This window comes from Corvus cornix, chromosome Z (genome assembly GCF_000738735.6).
Source record: "Corvus cornix cornix isolate S_Up_H32 chromosome Z, ASM73873v5, whole genome shotgun sequence".
Lineage (NCBI taxonomy): Eukaryota > Metazoa > Chordata > Aves > Passeriformes > Corvidae > Corvus > Corvus cornix.
The window spans coordinates 22,930,400-22,952,373 of NC_046357.1; the positions used below are offsets into that span (position 1 = coordinate 22,930,400).

The 21,974-nt window shown below is 38.0% G+C and overlaps 1 protein-coding gene across 1 annotated transcript in view; it reads left to right on the plus strand.

Moving 5' to 3' along the window:
- Window positions 1-21,974, plus strand: part of HOMER1 (homer scaffold protein 1) — a 102,159-nt gene that overhangs the window by 53,758 nt on the left and 26,427 nt on the right. Inside the window, exon 6 of the mRNA XM_039566791.1 lies at window positions 18,842-18,998. Coding sequence (XP_039422725.1) covers window positions 18,842-18,998 — 157 coding nt within the window. The remainder of the gene's footprint in view (window positions 1-18,841; window positions 18,999-21,974) is intronic.

Sequence of the window (21,974 nt, forward strand, 5' to 3'; positions counted from 1 at the left end):
TTGTTGTGAGGAAACTCACAGGCTCTCTAATCAAAGCTCCTGCTCAAAGAACAGCTATGAAATGAGATCAAGATGCTCTAAACTTTATCCACTTGGGTTTTGAAAGCTTTCTGGAGTGGAAACAGATAGTTAGGCATTTTTTGAAAGGTTTCTGTATAACATAGAAGACAGCAACTTCTTCACATTGCACAGTACTATAGTGAACTGTGACATTTTAGGGCACACTAGAGGAATTCTGGCAAATTCAATTGCTCTGTTGAACAAGATTATTATTTCTTCTGTCACATTCAGAGAAGAAATTCAGCAGTGATATGTTCCTGCTGTCACTGTAAGCAAAGAACGGATTAATATAGAAACTTAGACGTAGATCTGACTTGCCCTCAACCAACCTTTTTTGATGTTGTGATGGCTGGTGAAGGCCAGCTGTACTGTTCTGCTGGCCTCTTGTGCTCCCCTGGAATGAGCCTGGTGCTTTCCCCTCCTTCTCTGACCCAATTCCTGCTGCTTCCCAAACTCCTGCACTTTTGCCTAAGCTGCTGGAATCTAGCTCAAGTAGGGTCTCCTTCAAAATAAAAGTTCTTGCTAGAAAATTAGAAATTTGAAAGGAAGATCTTACATTGCATTTGTGTAATTATTCTTTTTATGTCTGACTTCCCTGATTTTGGCAATTTCTGATGATTCTTTAAGATATCATTAAAATACACAGTAAACCATTTTCATAAGATGTCTCTAGTAATGGAAGGAAAGGTAGAGAGGAAGAATGCCCATGTTGTATGTGTTGCTTAACTCTTCAAAATTAAGAAACTCTGGAACTAATAGAGCTAATTTTAATAGCTGGGCAAATGGTTGAAAGCAAAACACTAAAAATAATCTAATGCTTAACAGAGTAATTTCACCATCTCCCTTGTGCACCTAGGCATGTTCTTATTTAGGGTATGTGAATTGCCTACTTCCTGAGGTTTATTTAGTGAGAACTGCAAGAGAATGATGTAAATTATGTGAGCTGGGTGTCTGAAATTAGATGATATAACTACTGTCCTCAGGGACAGGAAAGTGCTCTTGAAACATACCTGTCAAGTACATTCTTAGAAGAGGAGTATAATCCATACGCAATTTATATTTTAAAAAAACGAAAACAACAAAACAAGGCAAAACCATACTACTTCTACTATGTAATTTTCTCCCCTTTAACCACATACCTAAGAAAAAAAAAGCCCAGTTAAAACCAAAGGAAAGTGATCTTGCTTAAGGAATGAAATTCTATTTTTTGAAGTAAATCCTTTGGGTCCAACCTATTCAAAGTATGGATGACATTAAAGATTGTTAGTACTTCAGCAACTGTAAACATTGGCTTTGAGAATTGGAATATGCGATACTTAACATTAAATCTGATTCTGTAGGGCGAGTGGCTCAGGTTGGATTTTTTGGTTGCATCCATTATTTAACAATCATTACTTTTGTTAATATTCTCAATAATACAATTTTTGAACTGCATTAATTCATTTTAGGAGTCTAGTCTAAGCATGAAGTCACCTGGTTTTGTCATTTTTTGGCAGTAGTGGAGGAGCTACTCTCTTTATTCTAGATTTCCCAAGTAATTTACTTGAATAAAAAGTTCTTTTCTATTGTCCATTTTGGTACCAATGTGAATAGTTGTTTAACTTTGTGAGCAGTGTTTGTGAGGTTTGTACATGATATGATTTGTACATATATTATATAAAATCGGATGGTTTTTTAGTTGTAAGCTTAAACGTCCAGTCATCTTTTCGAAAAGAATTATTAAAACAATAGTTCTACAAGGTCTTATGTAGACAGTTGATACCCCATATCTTCTTTACTCATACTTCCATCAGTGATATTGTTTAGTGTCATTGTAAGAAACCTTTCAACCAGTAAGAAGGGATTAGTTATAAGGATTAGGATTAAGGGTACTGGAGCACCTTCTCTATGAAGACAGACTGGGAAAGTTGTGGATGTTGAACTTGGAGAAGAGAAGGTTGGGTGGGGACCTCACAGCAACCTTCCAGCATCTAAAGGGGCCTACAGGGAAGCCAGAGAGGGACTGTACATCAGGAGCTGTAGTGATAGGGCAAGGAGTAATGGGTACAAATTGAAAGATAGGAAATTAGGTTAGATATTAGAAAAATTATTTCCTGTGAGTCTGGTGAGATACTGGAGATCAGGTTGCCCAGGGAGGTTGATGTCCCAACCTGGGCTGTGTTCAAAGGCAGGTTGGACAAGGCCTTAAGCAACCTGGTCTAATGGGATGTGTCCCTGCCAATGGCATGGGGGGTTGAGACTAGATGATCTCTATGGTTCCCTCCAACTCTTAGCATTCTGTGATTTTATTATTCTATACGCTGCAAACTGAACTTCCCTGAGGCACCATGAAGTAGTTCAAGGTCCTGTCCATGACATATCAGAGATCTCTTTGGGGTGTCTTTTAAAAATTGTTTTTTAAACTGAAAAGTAGTGTTAATATCAAAGAGAACAGATAGACCAAAGAAATGCTGCTGGTCTCAACACACTGTTCTCCAGGAAAGAAAAACCCCAAAAAACTTCAAGGGGAAATAGTCACTCTGTAGAATTGCTTTTCATTTTAAAGTCTTCTGTAGAAAGACTTAGCACTTTGAAACTACATGTCATGCTTTCTTTGCATTGGAAACTTCACTGCACACTTACCATTTTTCAGCCTCCCATTAAAGAAACAAAACCAGAAAGCCAGTAATACCTGAAGTTGCCAGGGAAGAAAAAGCCCAAAACAACCACAGAGCTATTGATCTCCTGAGTCTCGATGGATTTTTCAACAGTCTTGACCTTGAGAAGAGAAGCCTCTTTTAAAAAGAAAGACAGAGGGGATATTTTGCAGGACAAACATATTTTTCACCAAGTCTGATCACTCAAACATCACAGTCTCCTCCTCAGTGGCTAGGAAAGGAATACATGAAGGCATTTCAAGACCAAGGAAATATGAACCATGCATGTCTGTAAATTCAGCCTAGGATTAATTCCTGATGAGAAAGCTGGGGGCTTTCTTCAGAACCTGAAATTTGGACTACTTCTAATGAGACTTTTTTATGGCAGTCTGTTCTGCAGGTAAGAATATCACACATTTTGCACCTGTCTGCACACACACATGCTTTGCCTTGCCAAAGAGACCTCTTCAGTGCCCCATCCTATGCCCCAGCAGCCATTCAGAAGTGTATCTTAGAAAATAAAGAAACAGCTGGTGTGTAGCTGTTTCGTTTCAAGTGCAAGACTTAGTCCTCTTACCTTTGCAAACACAAAATACAACACTTTTGTAACCATCTATATGGGTAGGCAAATACTAAAGAAACTTTTCCAGACTTGTTCATTTACTGTTTTCTGTCTCTAAATTGACTGTCATTATGATGCATTTCTGTGAAACGCAAGAATAGTCTGGTCTTGGTTTACAGGGTACATATTCCCATCCACATAGAATTTATTGAAAAGGCTATACAGTTTTAGAGAAAAAAATTAAGGAGAATTGAAGATTTGTGCAGAACAATCTCCATCACTATCATACTTCAATTCTTGTGTATTTTACTCATCCCAAGGTTCACTTCATGGTAACTTTAGTTTATTTAGTAAAATTGGATGGACTTCCACAACTTACAGTCAGTAGTCAGGGAAGAATGCCTCTGTCATATGCCTTAGTAAAGGCAATTCAAGTGTTGGTAAAGAGTTTTGAGTTCAAAGTCCACAAGCTCAAAACACCTTTAAAAAAACTTCAGCAAGAGAAAACTTGGCTTTTTGTCAGTTTTGTTATGTTAAAATACGTTACAACTCATAGCAACAATATAGTCTCAAAATACACCCTTACTCCTTTAAAGTCTACACAAACCTGCTTCCCCAAGCCCTACTTTCTTGAATATTTGTGAAGTGTATGTTTTTAATGGGGGAACATCTCCAGTTGTTCAGTTGCTCAACTTGAGAAATTGCCCAGAGAAATTGTGGATGCCCCATCCCTGGAAGTGTTCAAGGACAGGTTGGATAAGGCTCTGAGCAACCTGGTCTAGTGGAAGGTGTCCTCCCTGCCTGTGGCAGGCAGGTTGGAGCTAGGTGATCGTTAATGTCCCCTCCAACCCAATCCATTCTGTGATTCTATGATAAATAAAACAAGCCTGGATATTTCAGTTAGTGGCTCTTTTCAAATGTAGGGTCTTTATGTTTCCAAGTCGCTTGGCCCCTCTACCCTGCACCAGGTGTTGTGTCTGTTTTCCCTGCTCCCATGCTCTTCTGAAACTTCCCTGTGTTGCTGTTCCTCATCTGCCTGATTTATTCTAAGAGAAAGGATGTATGTTATCTTTTTTTAGGCAGTGGGGCCAAACCCTGTAGAATACTTGAAGGAAGTAATTTTTAGGAGGCAGCGGATAAGAAAAAGTCTGTAGCTGAGTACATTTTAGCAAAAGTGAAGCTCCATTGGATGCATATAGCAGTTTCGATCTTTTTTACTGATACCAGCAAGTTACTCTGCCTCCAGTGTTATTTGAGGTATGGTGGTGGATCATGAGATATGTGGACTTCTCAGATGAGAACCTGCACATATAGATAGATATCTGCTTCTGAAGTCTTATGTATACTGTGTGATTATGGTTTCATTGCCATTTGGTAGATCTGATGATAAACAAACAACTATAATAACAATGTTAAAGAAAGACTAATTAATTACTATTCTTGAAACAGTGTAGAACTCATTTTTCTCAAACTTCCAAGCAGAGAATAAATGGAACTTCATCCTTTAACAGCTCATGGATGTTAAAGGATCATTTAGTCCGTGGATTTTTACATTCCTTTTAGAATTTGTTGTATTACTCCCTTCCTGTCTGCCCTCTCTCCTTGAAGAAGAGATACACTCTGAAAACAGAAAGGGGGTGGCTAGCACCATCCTCTGCAATTATTTAAGCTTAAGAGCCAGTCTTTCATTTTTTTCCTGATGTCATTTATGAGAATACTATTAGATATGTGAATGGGCAATTTACATTACATCTGTCCTGAGTTACAAGATGCCAAGCATCTTAAGTCATGAAACATTTCCAGTTTGGGTCTCAGTGAAATGTTAACTGTGGATTCCCCTGAAACATACTACATGGATTCTTTCATCCATGGGCTTTGCCATTTATAAAGTGCCTAGATGGTGTTAATGAAGCCCATATGGACTTCAAATGAGCTAATTTTAGTCAATTAGATACCTTAATGCTAGGGGATTAACATGAAAAGTCAAAAGCAATGAGAGCTGGCAAGAGTTGTTTATGTTATTAATTTTTTCTTGTCGAATGCATGAGGTAGAAGTGCTGCTATACCAAATTCTGCTTAAGATAAGAGGAGGCAGAAACGGTGTGTGAGTTCAGGAGATGGCTGCAGCTCCTGTTCCTTTGCTACCTTTCTGATGCCAGAGTAAATCTTCAGAATTGACAACTGTACCTTGAGCTAGTACAGGCTCCTCCAGCAGTCACACAGAATGGCGGATTGGATAGAGTTGCATGAACACTTCTGTCCCCCGAAACATTTTTCGTTCACAGGCACATGTATCTTAGGAGCTAACTGTTGTGCCTGCTGACTTTACCAGTTCAGAGCCAAGATGCAGTTTTCTGTGTGGTGCAAAGAAATTGTGTTGATGAAGCCACTTGTTGGTTTTAGGTATTTATTGATAGGATTCAGTCAAATGGATTACCTCTGCCCACTTCTTGAAAGAATGCATATATAAAAACTAAAGTTTAACAAAGCAGAGAAAAGCAGTTCAGAAAACTCTTTTTATTAAAAGAGTACTAACATAGTGTATCTTTAAAAAGGAATAGCTCATATTTAAATGAATCACTTATACAAAAAATTGCTTTCATCGAAGTTCTTTTTTCTAGAATTTATCTGGAATTCATAAAATGTGTATATATGTGTGTGTGTGTATATATATGTAGGTATGAATAGAAGATGTATATATTCTTTGAGGGATCATTTTGCATCCTTGCATGACCAATGGACTGAGGACCAGAAGATCTTAATTCTTACATGAAGTTAAAAGCTTAGTTTCAAGTCCAAGACAAAAGATTCATGCTGTTTTACTTATATGATACTCTATAAGTGTCTTGGATTTGTCAGATGAATTAAGATTGCTAAAGATTTTTCCCTTATTTAGTGATAGGTTAAGGTAATAATTCCCTCGGAGGATGTTGAGGCCTGGTTTCTCTGGTGGAGAACCAGCAAATTCTGCCACATCCATGTGACAATGAGGTCACAAAATAACACCTGAGGGGCTTCCGTAGTGCCTGATGCCTTTCCTCCTAGATAGGCACCTGACTGGTGGATGAAGTGCCATATTGGGATACTTAACCTTTCTCAGCTTTTAAACATCCAAACCAGCTGAAGATAGGTCTCATCCACTAAACCCTCTTTCCCAGGTACAGCCTTTATTTGTACCTCCTGGCAGTGCTGCAATCCACAGTTTTGCTTTCTGTTTTCTACGGAGGCAACACAGTGTCACGTTCCCTGGATTGCGGTCACCCTACCATGGCTCCCTGACAGACTGTTTCAGTTACTCTCCCTACTCTTCAGGTGAAGGGTCCTGTCTAGACAGTGTAAGCCCCAAGAAGACTAGAGTAAAAGCTCATTGATCAAGTAAACATCCAAAGCAGCTTTCTTCTAAGCCATTTCAGGATGTCTCTAAATGTGCAAACAGCATTGAGTCTGCACCTGAACAAGTTGTTTGATTGAACATAATTGAGTCAAGTTGATTTTCTGTCACATTGTAGTAGGCAGACCCCTTGGAGTGGGACTTCTATGGTGTCAGCATTGTTCTGGCAGACATGGGTAGAGGTTAGAGGCAGGCACACATAAACACAACTATTTTGTGTATCAAAAGATGTACTTAATTTATTCTCTTTTTGAGGTTAAGAGTATTTCACATTGGCACCAAAGAGCTATCAAGTTTTGTCTGTAATGAATTGAGTTGGCACAAATCAGCAATGAACTAGAATATAAGAGAGTTTTTTAATCAGCTCTTAAGCCATTTCGCAAATGAAGCTAGAGCTTTGTGAGGGTGCTGAAATAAAATGTCTGGAATGTCCAGAACTCTGGTTTCTCAAGTACACAATAATAAAGCATTATGAGTGGTCCACATCTTGTGATTAGCTTCGATTGTACAGTTGTTGCCCTTGCAGATTTTACTCCGTGGCGTTGTGATGTAATGATGTTCTGTCTTTCTGATATGAAATGCAGAGGGTTTTGTTTCTAAATTAGAGTAGTGGAAACCATTCTTCTGGGAGACTGCAATCCCACAGCTAATTAAGAAGCAATTTTCTTCAAATAACATGGTTCAGACAAAAAAACCCAAACCAAACCAAAACCCTGAAAGTGAATTGACGGAATTTTGCTAAGTTATCTAACTCTAGTAGTTTGCCAAAGGAAGAAAAATAGAAGTTTTTTTCCCTTCACTATAACGCAAGTAGATAGAAAAAACCAGGGGTTTTTTTGTCTGGAGCCAAAAGCATGTAGTCAGTACATTCAGATTAATTTCGCCTGAATTTTAAGAAAATAGCCAAAATAGTTTCCTATGTTCATGAAGTGTGATCTGACTGATCACTGTGTGTGACTGCAAGTTACCTGTTCACTTTATTTAGGAAATACTTTGAATTGTAAAACTAATGTAATTACATGACAACACCAGTCGTGTAGCACCTACCTCCTATACTCTCCAGAGGTTTTAGTATTCTGGTTTAATTACTCTTTCACACTTTAGGAATCATTTGTGCTGGGCTTATGATCAGCATAGTGGGAGACTGAAGAAAGCTATCTTTTGAACATCTTTTTGTTTGCCCTACCCTTTCCCTAGTCAGAGGCCTTACCAGGAAAAGTGAAATAGAGCTTGCAATACTAGAAAACAAACATGCTGAAATGTGGCACATAGGCACAGCCTCATGAGAGGATGAAAATTCAATCTCTGCTCTGCTGTCTGTGAATTCACAACTAGCAAAACTCATGTGCAACTTCCTTCTTTCCCTGTTGGGCTGGGATGAGTTAAGTAAGATGGCACGAGGAAAGAAGAGGGGAACCAAGCTTTGTATTCTTCTTTGGAACCATTACATCAATTAAGTATTGAATTGGAAAGAACAGATCTATAAATTATCATATTTTAACTTCCAGCTGAATTCTTGAGCCAAATTGTTTGCATTATTCCAAAAAGAATATGAAGGAAATCTAAAACCACTTAGTCTAGACTGAGTAAATAAGGACTATTAAGTACCAGTTAGTTAAAGAAGGTGCAATATTCATATTTTCTTTTAAAATGGGATTTTTTACAATTAGGGAGAGAAACTTACATAGGGACTGCTTCCTCTGAGTGTTAACCTGTAGTTAATGAGAAAAGTATTTGCATCAGCAACTTCCCATGTATTAAATTGAACCTTTTATTTCATCAATTTAATTTGGTTTTAGTAAATTTGGCTCTAGGGTCAACATAGTGCAAGCAATATAGTCTCTTCTTGGATTCAGATTTGGTTTAAACAAGGAAAATGTAATACGTCCATTCTCTTCAAGAACTGGAATAGAAAAAAATATGACTTGCAGTATCCGCATGTGTTACAACTCACTTGTGAATTGTTTTATTCGAACATATACAGTCAATAAATATTTTACTGTGATCATATCATGTGACTTACTGCTTGTTCTTCAGAGTACTTGTGAGAGTTCCATAGATGGTGTAGTTTGGACTTTATATATATGTTATTGACTCTTAAGTAATTGCATGGCTACCACAGGAGATAAATGAAGCTTAATTAAATTTTCTATGCTTCCATGTAGCTCCAGTTCCCTTAATGGAATAAGCTTATTTTGTTGTCAGCATGTAAACTGACAGTTCATTTCCGGCACTACCTGTGCAATTAATGCATGTCCTTGCATTTACTGGGATAATCAAACTGGCAATTGTAATGCAAAAATGAATCGCACCAGTAGTTATTATTTGATATGGTAAAATAACCTAATGTACTATCTGGTGGAAGCCCAGTAGTCATAATTCAGAATCTTTATGCAATTGCCCAGTGACATAGAGCTATTTCTGTAGGTCATTCTATAAAAATGCCTTTCTGTTGCTAGTAGGAGAGTTGTGAGGCCCTGCAGCTGTATTGAGTCTTCTGCTGAGGTCAGTGATTGCTATGGAAGTAAGATGGTAACCAGCACTAAGGGGTCTTAGAGGCTGAGCTGTCCCATTGTATCAATAAGAGAAGGTTCAGCTAAGAACTAAAATAGGCATTTGTAAATCTTTCACATTGAACCTCTTGTAACAGCTTCTCCAAGTTCAGCAGAGGCACAACATGCTCCAGTTACAGCTGTGACAGCACCCTATAAATGCAGGCAAAGGCTGTGCTGAGGATCTCCACTACTTTTGTGAGGTTTATGTCCGACTTACAGGGTTGGGAGAAGTCTCTTTAGCCAGGTCACTGCTCTGCATGTGGCTGTTGTTGCCCAACAAGTAGCTCTTACTGCCTTCACTCTGTTGTTGCAGAGCTGAAAATCTATGCTGAGCCCCATAGAATTGACCTGTAGCTGCCACAGCCTCTTGAGCCACATCTACACAGCTAAATAAAATGTGCCTTGGCACTGAGGTCTGTGGGCTGAACAGTTTCCTCGTGTTCCCTCTTTGCCCATTCAGTGTCCTTGCAGGTGTAAGAATGCAAGTTACTGTGTTTTGTATGGCATCTTTTTCCAGTCCAACATACTTGCAGTGAACTGAGGGCTTAATTGCCACCCACTTGAGTGGTATTCTCCTTGCACAAAAACACAGATCAACACTTTCATGCCCAGGAGGGTTTCAGATGGAAATGGAAGGGTTACAGATCCCATAAGGCCTCAGAAGACTCTGAAGATGGAAGGGTGCTAAACCTGACTATGGGCAAGCTGTGCTTAGAATCTCCTCAGCCAGGTATCACTGAGCAGGGCAGTTTGCAGAGAGTGCAAACTCCCCAGTCCATACAGCCTTTGGGAGCTCAGGGCTTTTGGCCCTGTTTTACTAAGTGGAGGAGGTGGTCATGGTGAAAGAAGTTGTTCCTTTTCCTTATTACCACAGCATTTTTGTGGCAAAGCTAGGGAAGTTTTTCAAACTCACTGAGGTGTAATTGAGAGCACAGTTCAGTGAAACTGTTAAAATCTGAATAGCACTCAATAAAAGACAACCCAGGTAAGAGATGTGTAGGAAAGTCGAATACTCTGTTACATTGCTGACAGAGTGCAAATTGAATCAATGCACACCTGAATTGTTATTATTAGTACGATTTTTAAAAGAAACTTGATGTTTTGCCTAGCCAGGGGCCTAGCAGAATTAATCCATACTAATTCAGAGTGTGAATTTGCAGTTAAATGCTTTAAATTCTTGTGTGTACAGATGAGTTCCACAATGAAAGTGTCCATAATTCAAATCATTTTAGTGTCAGGGTTACCATGTCCTAGTATCTGACTTGCCGAGAGCCACATCATCTAATTGATTTCTTAAAGTGATTAAGTGCCATAAATGCCAGAGTCAATTTTACTTTCTTTGTGGCCAAATACCTAGTCCTTTCAGAAAATAGGACGTAAGTTCCTAAATAATTTTGGTTGCTTTTAAAAATGCAATTTTGTTGGAATATTTGAAGTATTCAGCACCATAGCAACAGCAAGGAATTATGCCTAATGTTCAGTGCACTAAAAAAAATGCATTGGGTATCTGTTGTACACCACAGATCTGAGAGTAAACTACTTCCAACTATAACAATATGCTATTTCAATAAGGGAACAAGGACAATTTCTTTTTTTTTTACTTTTTCAGAATATGTGATAATTGTTAGGTCAATAAGGCTTTAACGATTACTGCAAAAAAGCTAGAAATTAATTAGCCATGCTTGTGCTTTCAGAGGGCTAAAAGTTATAAGAAAGAGTTACTGTCCTTTGTTTATGCTCTGTGCCTTCATGAAGAGAACAAATTCTGTTTACTTTATAAAATGTAATGACTACGATAAAAATGAGATCCTTTTTAAAAGTATAAAATTAAAAGTTGAGCCTCTTCAGAGAGAACAGGGGTTTTGTTCAGGTTAAATACAGGTTTTTTGCTTTGTGATACAGTGTACAAAATCACGCTTAAAACTGTGCTGAACAGCGTAATTTAAATAAGAAACAGGGTTTAAATGTTACCTGTAAACACATCCAGAGTACATTAGCATGCAATATGAGAAACTTAGTAATGTCATTATTTCATGTGAAAAAGAGTGACTCTTCCCTTTGTACCTGCCTTTAACTTGGGTCAGGACTGGGACCTAAGTCCTGCAGGGATATAGATCATTGCTGAAGTATTAATTTTTTGTTAATACCCAATCTTCTACATCCCATGAAGTGTCTTTCAAGAGTTCCTCTGATCTGCTGACTCTTAGTGTTTCAATAAGCAGTGAACACATACTTAGCCATTTTTAACTCTGGTTCTGTTGCCTTTTGCAGGCATACCATGCTGGGTTACTAGAGGTAGTATTTACGTGAAAACTCCCATTCTTAAAAAGAATTTCGTATCCAGTCTATTCCTCAGTGATAGATTCCCACATTAAAAGCAGACTGTGTTATGGTGGTTTCTACAGCCCCGTGATGAATAAAGGCTGTATTACAACATACAGAGCGTGGCTTTAAGTGGTGGATCTAATTATGGTATGGCCACCCATTTTCATAGTTGTCTGCTCTATAGTGGAAAGAGTCTGTATCATTACTCAGCTTCTTTTGTCATTTTCATCCATTAAGTCCACAAAGATGTTGATCCTTTCCCAGTGAGCTGATAAGGCACAGTACAAGAGCTGCCTAAGTGCAGTACTGCCTGTAACAGAACTGGAAAGGCGAGTCTTCTCCTGTCCATGGGCTGCATGGGTACTCTGGGTGATTGAGAGTCCAGTCAAGAGGTTGGTCAAGCTGAAAGGCTAAATGGAAGTGAAAGCTCACATGTCAAACACCTCGAGGAAGAAATCTGTTATATCTCCTTATTTTGTAGCTGCACAAATTTGCAGAAAAATCTTCTGCATTTGCCTTCTACATTGACATAAAAATTGGGACCTCGAGCATATTGTAGCTCCAAGTTGAACAAAGGTGTGTGCAGAACAAAATAATGTATCCTGGAGTGGCATAAACCTTCAATATTTGTACAGAATGATAGACTCCCAGACACATAATGCTCTCACCTGCTGATTTTTCATTTCATCCATTCACCTGCCTTTCCTGCTTTCCAGCAGGGTGGCTTTGATACCCTTTGATACCTTTGTACTTTGGTACCATTGTACCTTTGAAGTACAATGTGCTTCAAGGGCCTCCTTCGTTTCTCTTTTGCTATGAGCTGATTCATAACCATGTTTCTCTGGTTTTGTGCTGATGTAACTCCACTGAGATCATGTAGATATTTCTTATCCCAAAGAGAAGAACAAATCTTTCATGCTCTGTTAATGTTCCTCCTTCTCTCCCCAGGGGACCTATCCTCCTTTGCTAAAAATTCTTTTGAATACTCTAATTAAGGATAAGGATCTCTTTGAATATTAATTAGTTTTTCATTGGCCTCACTCAAAATATTTAACTCAAGGCAATTTCCTGGTAATTATCTCTGGATTATAATTTTGAGAAGATTTACTCTTTTTTAATAAATTCCAGTTTATCAAGTAAGACTTCCTTTTGTATGTGTCCAGTTAATCACAACTACATGCAAGACAGTGAGCAGTGGCTGTGAAGAGGCAATTGTTTTGTGTCTTCAGTTTTCTTCTTGCAAAATCTCTTGTTCTTAATGTAGCTTTCCCTTTTGCTGTTCTTTAATTATTTAACTGGGTGACTCTGTGCCACATGTACATAAATTCAGAGTTGGGCCCCTACAAGGAGACAGCTCTGTAGGAGACAAAAATGGCAGAACAACTCAAACCCTTTCTTTCTTGCCTCTGGAGTGGTGAGATAGAACCTGGTCTACTCCACAGCTCCTTCAACTTCTGGCTTATTACAGGGCTCCTCCTCCTCTATAATTTAATGGAAGATGAAACTCCCTTCTGTTCCCTATTGCTCTGAATATTCAAGAGAGAGGGAGAGATTTCCATTTCATTACTGAGGGCTCATGGTGCTTTAGACCAGCAAGAACACGAACTCCCCAAACCTATCATGTTTAAATCCTTTCTGTCATGAAGTTGTTTTACACATTTAATAGATGGCCACAGAAGATGTTTTTTTATATCTCCAAAAAAGGGTGTAATTCCCAAATTGCTTGTTTAAATTTCTTCTAAATCAGGACATAAGCTGAGGGGCTTGAGTCTCATTTTCAGCATGAATGAGAGGAGGTTTTTTGTGAGCTTTTAGGAATGCCTTGAGGGATGCTGCAATCCCTCACTGTGCCAGCAGAGTTAACACTTCCATCAAATGAGGCAGACACATAATTTCAATGCAGGCAATAGCAATCATAGCCTGTTGCAGAGAGCTCACCCTTCCAGCCTTCAGCGTTAACTGAAGCTTATTTGATATGGAGGATTTCGTAAGAACCTTTTGCAGGATTCCTTTCCAAATGCACCAGGGAGTTTTACATAAACCCAAACACTTGCCTTACACTTCCAAGGACAAGAAGCGATGCTATGTGTTCTCTGGATCTCTCAGATACGTCTGCAACAGAACCAAATGGTTCTCAATGCCCCTGTGCTTTGTTGAGCATGAAGAGCTGCTCTGTAAGGCTCACCAGCATGGCTGTCAGAAGGGGTCATTTCTTGCTGCCAGCACAGCTGATGCATTGTTGCCAGCTGGTTGACATACTACTCCCTCTGCTTGATAATGCTCACTCCACCAGACTCTTGGGCTGCTTCCAACACATGCCACTATTTATGATCTGGGCAGCTGCTACCAGGACTCTGCTCTTTTAATATTTGTCAAGTCTTACGAATTTAGTTAATATACCAGAATCCACATTTTATGTTGAAAGTACCCCATTCTTCCTTGGATAAATTCCTCTTCACATTTGTCCCAAGACAGGGCTGCTCGCCACACACCTGCAGTGCAGATCGCAGTGACACCTGAAGAAAATAATTTACCCGCTCTTGAATAACAGTAGTTTCTTGAAACTATGACTATGCTATAGAATAAATTTTAAACTAACTAATTTTATGCAATGAATGCAATATTAAACCCCTGAAATATTAATAAAGCAGAATTCTTTGCACATTTTATTGCTATAAATCTGAAATAAACCTTAAACCATGTTTCACAGTGTTGGTACTGCATTCAACTAAGCAAACAGTGAATAAGCAATAATGATTCAAAAAGCAGAAACATAATTTGAAGTGCTTTTGTTTCTTTGTTTCATGAAGGCATTTCTCAAAATAACTTCATTCTGAATGCAATTCATCAATGTGTGCTTATCCCTCCTTCCCTTCGCAATCCTTCTCCAACTGCCTAAATGTGGTGACTGGAGCTTTTCGGATTAATTTTCCTTAAGTGACCTACTTTGAAGAGAAAGATAATCATGCATTTATAGCCTCTGGCACACTATTCAGGTCACAGATGGACAGATACCAAAGCTATTCCTCAGTGACTTACTAGGCTTGTAACTAATCCCCAGTGAGAAAGGAGATTGGCCTGATGTTAATTGGTCAGAATGCCTAAATGTATGGAAGGAAGAACATTGACTCCTACTTCAATTTTCAGAGGGTATCACAGTTAGGCTGTGTGGTACCAGCCAGCAGTTTTTCTGTAAGTGTTTTCTGAAAGTGATTGAATTACTGGATGTCACAGATGTTAAATATTTGATTTTGAATCCTTTGCCTTGACAGTGGGCCACCATGTGGTGTTCTGACTGTGGACACATCTGATGTTATGCATATACTAGACACCGTGGTGAAAACCAAGGATCAGAGATTCAGGAGAGTTTTGACCTTTTGCTCACTAAAGGGTGCTTGAGATCCCATGAAGGCTTGTCATTGCCCTAACCTCTACTAGGAAAGTTTGTTTTTTTTGTTTTTTTTTTTTTTCTGTATTAGCATGATAGTTGAGCAAATAAAACTCATATTTTGTTATTATCCTTTAGAGGATCCTTTTCTCTTGTATTTGGCACCAGTGGGATTTATGCAGAACAACTTTTCCTTGTGTTTTCAGATGTTCTGAAGTTTCACAAGGGAAATGACCAGGCTTTATTCTCTATTAGGGTATTTTTAAAATTTTGGTGTAGCTTTTCATGCTGAAAAACAGGCAACAAGCCCAAGTGTTAAGGATGTTTCTTTTTTTGAAGGACTGTCTTGAAACTTTGGATTTGTCAGGCAGTCAGTGATGTTAATTCTGACAGGTTTCAAGAAATAAGTGTTAAAATTATGACACTGCCAGCAAAGGGACGGATGGCTTTCAGAAGAAAACAAAACATGTATGCAGGTTGAATTCTTGCACCACAGGATTGCAAGTGTGTATGACTGTGTGTCCCCCAGTGTCTATATACAGCTTTGCACCACAGTGCAGAGCTGGAAGAGTGCTCCGGTAGAAATTACACTGTTTGGATCAATGTGATCGCTGAGTAAGTGTTCATATTTCAAGTGCTTTGTAGAGCACATCGTCTCAGAACACATGAGGGATGATTCAGATTAGGTTTAGATATTTACAACTGTTAAGACAACCTGTCAGGGCTGTGTATGTATTTTCTGTGACAGAATCTAATGCAGTGAGGGCAAAATCAATTCCTTTCAGACAGGAATTAAGTAAAAGGTTTTAGAGAGAAAGAGGATGTGCAGGTCTCCTGTACCTCTCCCAAAGGACTGTAGTGCACCTGTTCCACCATCAAAATTCTGGTCACGTGCTTTAGCAGTTTTTGGGACCCCTTTGGACTTTCCATGTGTCCATCTTCTGGATCTGTGTGTTCCCTTTCACAGGGGTTAGCCACAGCATCTCCTCCTCCAAGGGAGAATTTCATTGTATCTGAATCATATGTTTCCCAGTGTTTCCTCAACAGGTAAGGAAGGGTTGGTAAATTTGAACCAGCGTAGCTCTACACATACAGGCTTCAATGTAGATACTCTCAGTCTAACCTAAGAACAGCCTGCTGTAAGTGTGCTTTTGTCTGGTTCTAACATAATTAATTTAAATCCAGTTTTAACCAAACTAATCCACAGAACATAATTTAATTATATTCTTTGTTGTTTTTACTTTCCTTTTCTTTTTTTTAAATCTCAAGAAAGTATTTGAGAAAAGAAAGTCAGAACAGTCAGGACTGGTTATGGGCTATTTTAATCAAATTTTGATTTTACGAAACAAAAAAATCTACACCTTTGAGACTGTGTTTCCCAGTATGATATCCATTAAGAGGAAAAAGGGTAAGTCTAAATAGTTAGGAAGTCATTGTATATTACCAGATAGAGAACTAGACTAGTTTAAGTAATATGTTTCCATTTTATGGAACTGTAGTAGAATCTGTAGAAGATACAGTAAGAATTATTCATAGAAAAACCCCAGGATATGCTACAAACAAGTCACACCTGCATTACAACAGGAACGTTCCTACCCACTATGTAGATCGCTTAGGGAAAAAGAATACAGTTGAGAAATAAAACTGATGCATTCCTGTTGAGAATAACCAATTGAAAAATAACCAGATCCAAAGAAACCTTACAGCTTTTGAACTAGGGTAACCATAGCAGTAATAGAAAATACATGCTTCATATTTCATACTGACATTCCATTATACAAGGAATAACCTAAAACTCCTGGCTATTTTCTTGGGACGCACTGTAGTAGGGGCACCAGGCAAAGGTGAAAGCGATACACACCACAAATCACCCTCACATTATTACTCATCACTACCTGAGGGTCTGACTTCTGGGTTCTTTGTGGATTAGAAGGGTATCATTGTGGATATACGCCTTATTAGAGTAAAGAAAAATCCTTTCACTTCTTTAGGATAATAAATGATCAAAGAGTTCTCAGCCCTTGACTGTCTCAGATACAGCTGTGTTACATCAGTTTGTGTGCATGTATCTTCTGAGGGCAAAGATGAGTAGTAAGGCACATTTTGTAAGCAAGTATCAGTGTCACATATACTATTTGCTAGTAGCGAGTAGTTGCCAGTAGTCCTGCAGGACTGCTGAATGGAACACACTTGCATCAAACTACTGGACTGGATATTTTTTTTGTCAGATCAGAACATTCATTGTGAAGGAAGTATGAATATAATAACTAGAACTAGATATTTTGAGCATTCTTTTAATACAATTTGTTGATCTCCTGGGCTACTGTAAGTGAAACTTAAATCTGATTAGAGGAACAGAAGAGTACACATGGTTACAGAAATTTATGCTTATCTTCTTGGATATGTGAGTCTGTGTTCCCCAGTGAAGTAGGATCATCATTATTTTAGTTTAGTCCTTTAAGATCTGAAGTTTCCAGTAGTGAACTTCTAATTAGTTTTATCACTGAATTCTAGAGCATATTCCTCTTCTGGAGGAACGTGTATTCCTGTTCAAGGGGACAAAGTACCATTTGGAAGGAAATGCTGGAGCACAGAAGAATCACATACAATATTTTAGTGACACAGTATACATGGTCTGAATACGTAATGAACGTTCGCTTGTGTCTGGTTTATTTTGAACACCTAAGGAACATTTATAGGAATCATAATGTTTTTAAAATATGCTTTGATGGGATGGACTTTGCATATGCAGGAAGTGGAAGAAAGAAACTAAGTGGACAAAATGATGGCAGAATATTTCAATATACAGGTGTACAAAGTTCGGATAAATCTATAAACTTACATGCAAAATCATAATGAATTATAATTAATTTAATAATAATAACATATATATTTAAAATATATAATCATATTATAATAATTCTTCATACAATATCATTTTGGTCAGAGTTATAGATCTTTGGTTTTCAATTATGCCTTTAATAGTGAGCTAATTAGACAAAATGAATTCTTTTCTGTATGTATTGTCCATGTAGGTATACACCTCACATGCTGTTGGCATTATATGAGTACACATTAATGAGCTGTTTGCATATAATGCATTCACCTGATGCGTCTGACATACTTTTCCCTTGCATACTGAGTGTAAGGATATGGTATGTAGATTATAGCAAACTAATTACCTGTGAAAATTAAAGCCCTGTCTTTGCTAAGAGAACAACTAAATTGTAAGCAGGAATTTTCCTCTATAAGCTACTTCAGTAAACCTCAACATCAGCTTCCACTTTGAAATAAAGCAGTAGTATATCCATCCTACTTGATCTCTACTCTCTTTGCTGATATTTGTGAGGAAAAATATATTAACAGTATTATGAAATTCAAGATCTTTGCATTTGCAATTACAAGTTAAATATGGTATTTAATAAAGAAAGTATATTTCAGGGATGGAAGACTTACATTAAGACAACAAGGCTGTACTTCCAAAGCACTTGATTTGCTCTCATTAATCAAGCCAATGACAAATATTTTCCTACAATATATTTAACGAAGTAGTAGATTAAGAAAGCACTTTCATTCAATATGCATATTTCAAAAGAGTGACTAATTGTATACATATTCTCGAATTGCATGCTGTTGCTTTTGGGAAACTGACATAGATTTCATAAACTTTATTATTTTATTTATAAATATACCCTGTTGAACTGCGAAAGTAGATGTTGTTTTCCAATAATGCTATACCTATATTTTCTTAATTTATAGTTTTGATGATTTGAGCATTTGGACTCTCTCATTTGGTTATTCAGTCACGTAATTTTTTTTTGAGTAATTCTCTTTTTGCTGGGTATGAAATAATTTTGTAAGACTTTTAAGAAGTATAAAAGAAGAGATTTGGGGGTTCTGACCATTCTCATTCTGTCTGTGTAGTTCGACAATCAGCAAGCATTGGGAGGCAGAACTGGCCACGCTCAAGGGTAATAACGCCAAGCTCACAGCAGCCCTGCTGGAGTCCACTGCCAATGTGAAACAATGGAAACAGCAACTTGCTGCATATCAGGAGGAAGCAGAACGTCTTCATAAGCGGGTAAGTCAAGGCAAATGGCCAGGATCCATGAGGTGAAAGTTCTGGTGACTGTATTCTCTCATTTTCAAGTAAAGCAGGTTTACTGTTGCAGCTTTAGGTTAATCTTTGAGACAGAAATTAATGATTTCTTTAAAGCATTTCCTCCAGTTGGAAATTATTTGCTTTGTAGGAGTTCTTTTTCTGCAAAGGTTATTTTTGCAAGAAGTTATCAAACATTATGACATGTTTGGCAGCTTTCACTCTTCATTTGATGCCTCCACATCTGTTTCATGACATTCTCCATAGCGTTGAAGTCTAGTCCCTTTTGCATTTAAGCCCTCAGAAACTTGACATCAAATCTGTAAGTTCAAGAAACCTCATTGTAGTGTCCTCGTATAACAAAGATAAACAGCTTACTCTCCTCCTTGAACACGAAGGACCCTGAGCAACACAAACACAACTGAAAGCCAAGGACACTATATGCAAGTTGAGATCTGCAACTCTTACTGTGCAGAAGGGACTGGGTCCTGTTCCCTTCATAGCAAATTTTGCAGAGGTTGTTTGGCAAACCAGAAGTTAGTTCACAGTGGGGGAAGGAAGGACAATGTTTGAGGAAAGGAATAAAACAAGCAAAGTTGAAGACTAAGTTATGAAAACAAGTATTCAATATCTAATTTCTCTTCTCTTTGCACACATAACTCTCTATATTGTATAGTCTATCAACCTTTATCCATGTGAATTTGTCATAGCTTAGGGCACATTTCTCTGCAAAGTGAAGGCATGAGTAACATGTGTGAAGGAAAGATGTCTTTGATGAAGCTTTATCACTTTTGTTAATAAAAATTAGCTTAGAAAAATATCAAGGAGATGTACTTAACACTGGAGTGGTACTATTTACAAGGGCATGTAGTGATAGAACAAGGGGAGTGGCTTCAAACAGAAAGGTGGTAGATTCGGATTACATGTTAGGAAGAAATTCTTTACTGTGAGGATGATGAGGCACAGGAACAGGTTGCCCTGAGAAGCTGTGGATGCCCCATCCCTGGAAGTGTCCAAGGCCAGGTTGGATGGGGCTTTGAACAACCTGGTCTAGTGGAAGGTGGCCCTGCCCATGGCAGGGGAGGTTGGAACAAGATGATCTTTAAGGTCTGTTCCAACCAAGGCCATCTCTATGATTTTGTGATACTCATTTAAGAAAAAAATGCAAAAAACCCAAAATAAACTACTGCAATTTTATGCATGTAAACAGGCTTCATGAATATGTTGAAAAAGAAGGGTTAATATTGCAGACCTATCAATTTGGTTTTATATGCTGTACCGACCTATAGAAAATAAGGTATGGCAATTACAGCTAGCCAAATCCTACCAAATCCATCTTTCAGACCTTTGCTGGACTTGTCTAACTGGAGGGTGTTTAGGCAGTCCCAAGAATAATACTGTATTACTCATCTGAGTAATACGGGCCAACTGAATTTCTCACACCTCATCTGAGGTGTGAGAAATTCAGTTGGCTACGCCTGACCAGGATATGTGGAAGAGAAACAGGAATACCTTGAAGCTTAAGAAACCTAGGGAAATGGCAAGTTGCTGAGGATGTCCTATACCTAGACTGACTTGCAGACAACACTCCTCAAGTCCCAGGCAAAGGATTTGATAGGAAAAAACAACAATTTCCAATGGACTGTGACTGTGTGTGCCATAGATGACTGGACAAAGCACGTGAAATGTAATTAAGACTGGTGCTTTTTGCAAAGTGCTTTCAGTTCAAGAAATTGGCAGTTGCTGACAAAACTTTGCTTTAGAAATGTTCCAGTCAAGCAGAAGCTTGTCATGTGTGTTTGTACAGAGGGAGACTGTCACTTTTTCTGTCATCTCATTTAAGCTTCTCATTTGGAAAAGTGGGAGTTGTAGCCTGTGCTCCAGGCTTGTGAATATATGATATGATAACAGCCACTGTTGATAAAATTATTTAAATTACAGCCTTGTATTAAAATTACTACAGTACAAATGTTCAGGGGAATTTGAACACTAGATAGGCTTTAATGTGAAGAACTCATTTGTAAAATATGGACATAATAAGGTAGCGTTCTTCCTAGTAAAATGTACTAACAGCTTGTGTTGCAAAGCTGACACAATACAATCCTTACCTAAGAAAGAAAAGTAACGTACAACAACAGCAGCTGTGTTTGCCCTGGGAGACTCAACCAGACAAGACAGGCAAAGATCCCCCCCCTTTTTTTTTTTTTTTTTTTTTTTTTTTTGATGTTACTCCCACTCTTGGTCAAATCTTATTTAAAACCTGTTATTGGAAAATAAAATCAATGAAAATAAAATTAATGAATATAGGAGTTTTTAGCATGTCATTTTGCTTTTATATGATACTACATTTAAGAGTAGTAATCAAGTCTTTGAGGCTACATTCATTAACAGCTGATGATTTTCATAACTTTTTCTCAGCAAATTTCCTGCAATTATTTTGTATTTCTGAGAAAACACAAAATCTATAGCAGGGTATCATCTACACTGTGCTCTCTTGATCACTGTTTACATGTCTTTATTAAATGATTCTGTAATCCGTGACCTCAGGGTTGCTTGATATCTCACAAAGAATATAGGAATGTGCCATGCCTACCTCTCTCTGGGAATGCCAGTAAATTACAACAGGGTAGTTCATTGGGAGTACTGCCCTCTGTTGGAATTGCTTTTAGAAAAATGTAAACTTGGCTAACCCAATAAATTGAAATGTCTAGGCAAAAAAATGCATATAGTATTAAAAAAAATTTCAATCTCAGTCTGTTACCATACAGTGCAGTGCAATAAAAGAACTCTTCTAACCTGGCTGATCTTTCAAATTAAATTAGTGCCTCACTTCAAAAAGAAACTGCAAGTCAGATGCTGCTTCTTTCTTACACAGATAAAAATGTGCTGTTGAAATGGCAGATATGGAGACTGTTGGTTACAGTACATGTGGTAGCAAGCAGTGTTCAGTCCCTGTCT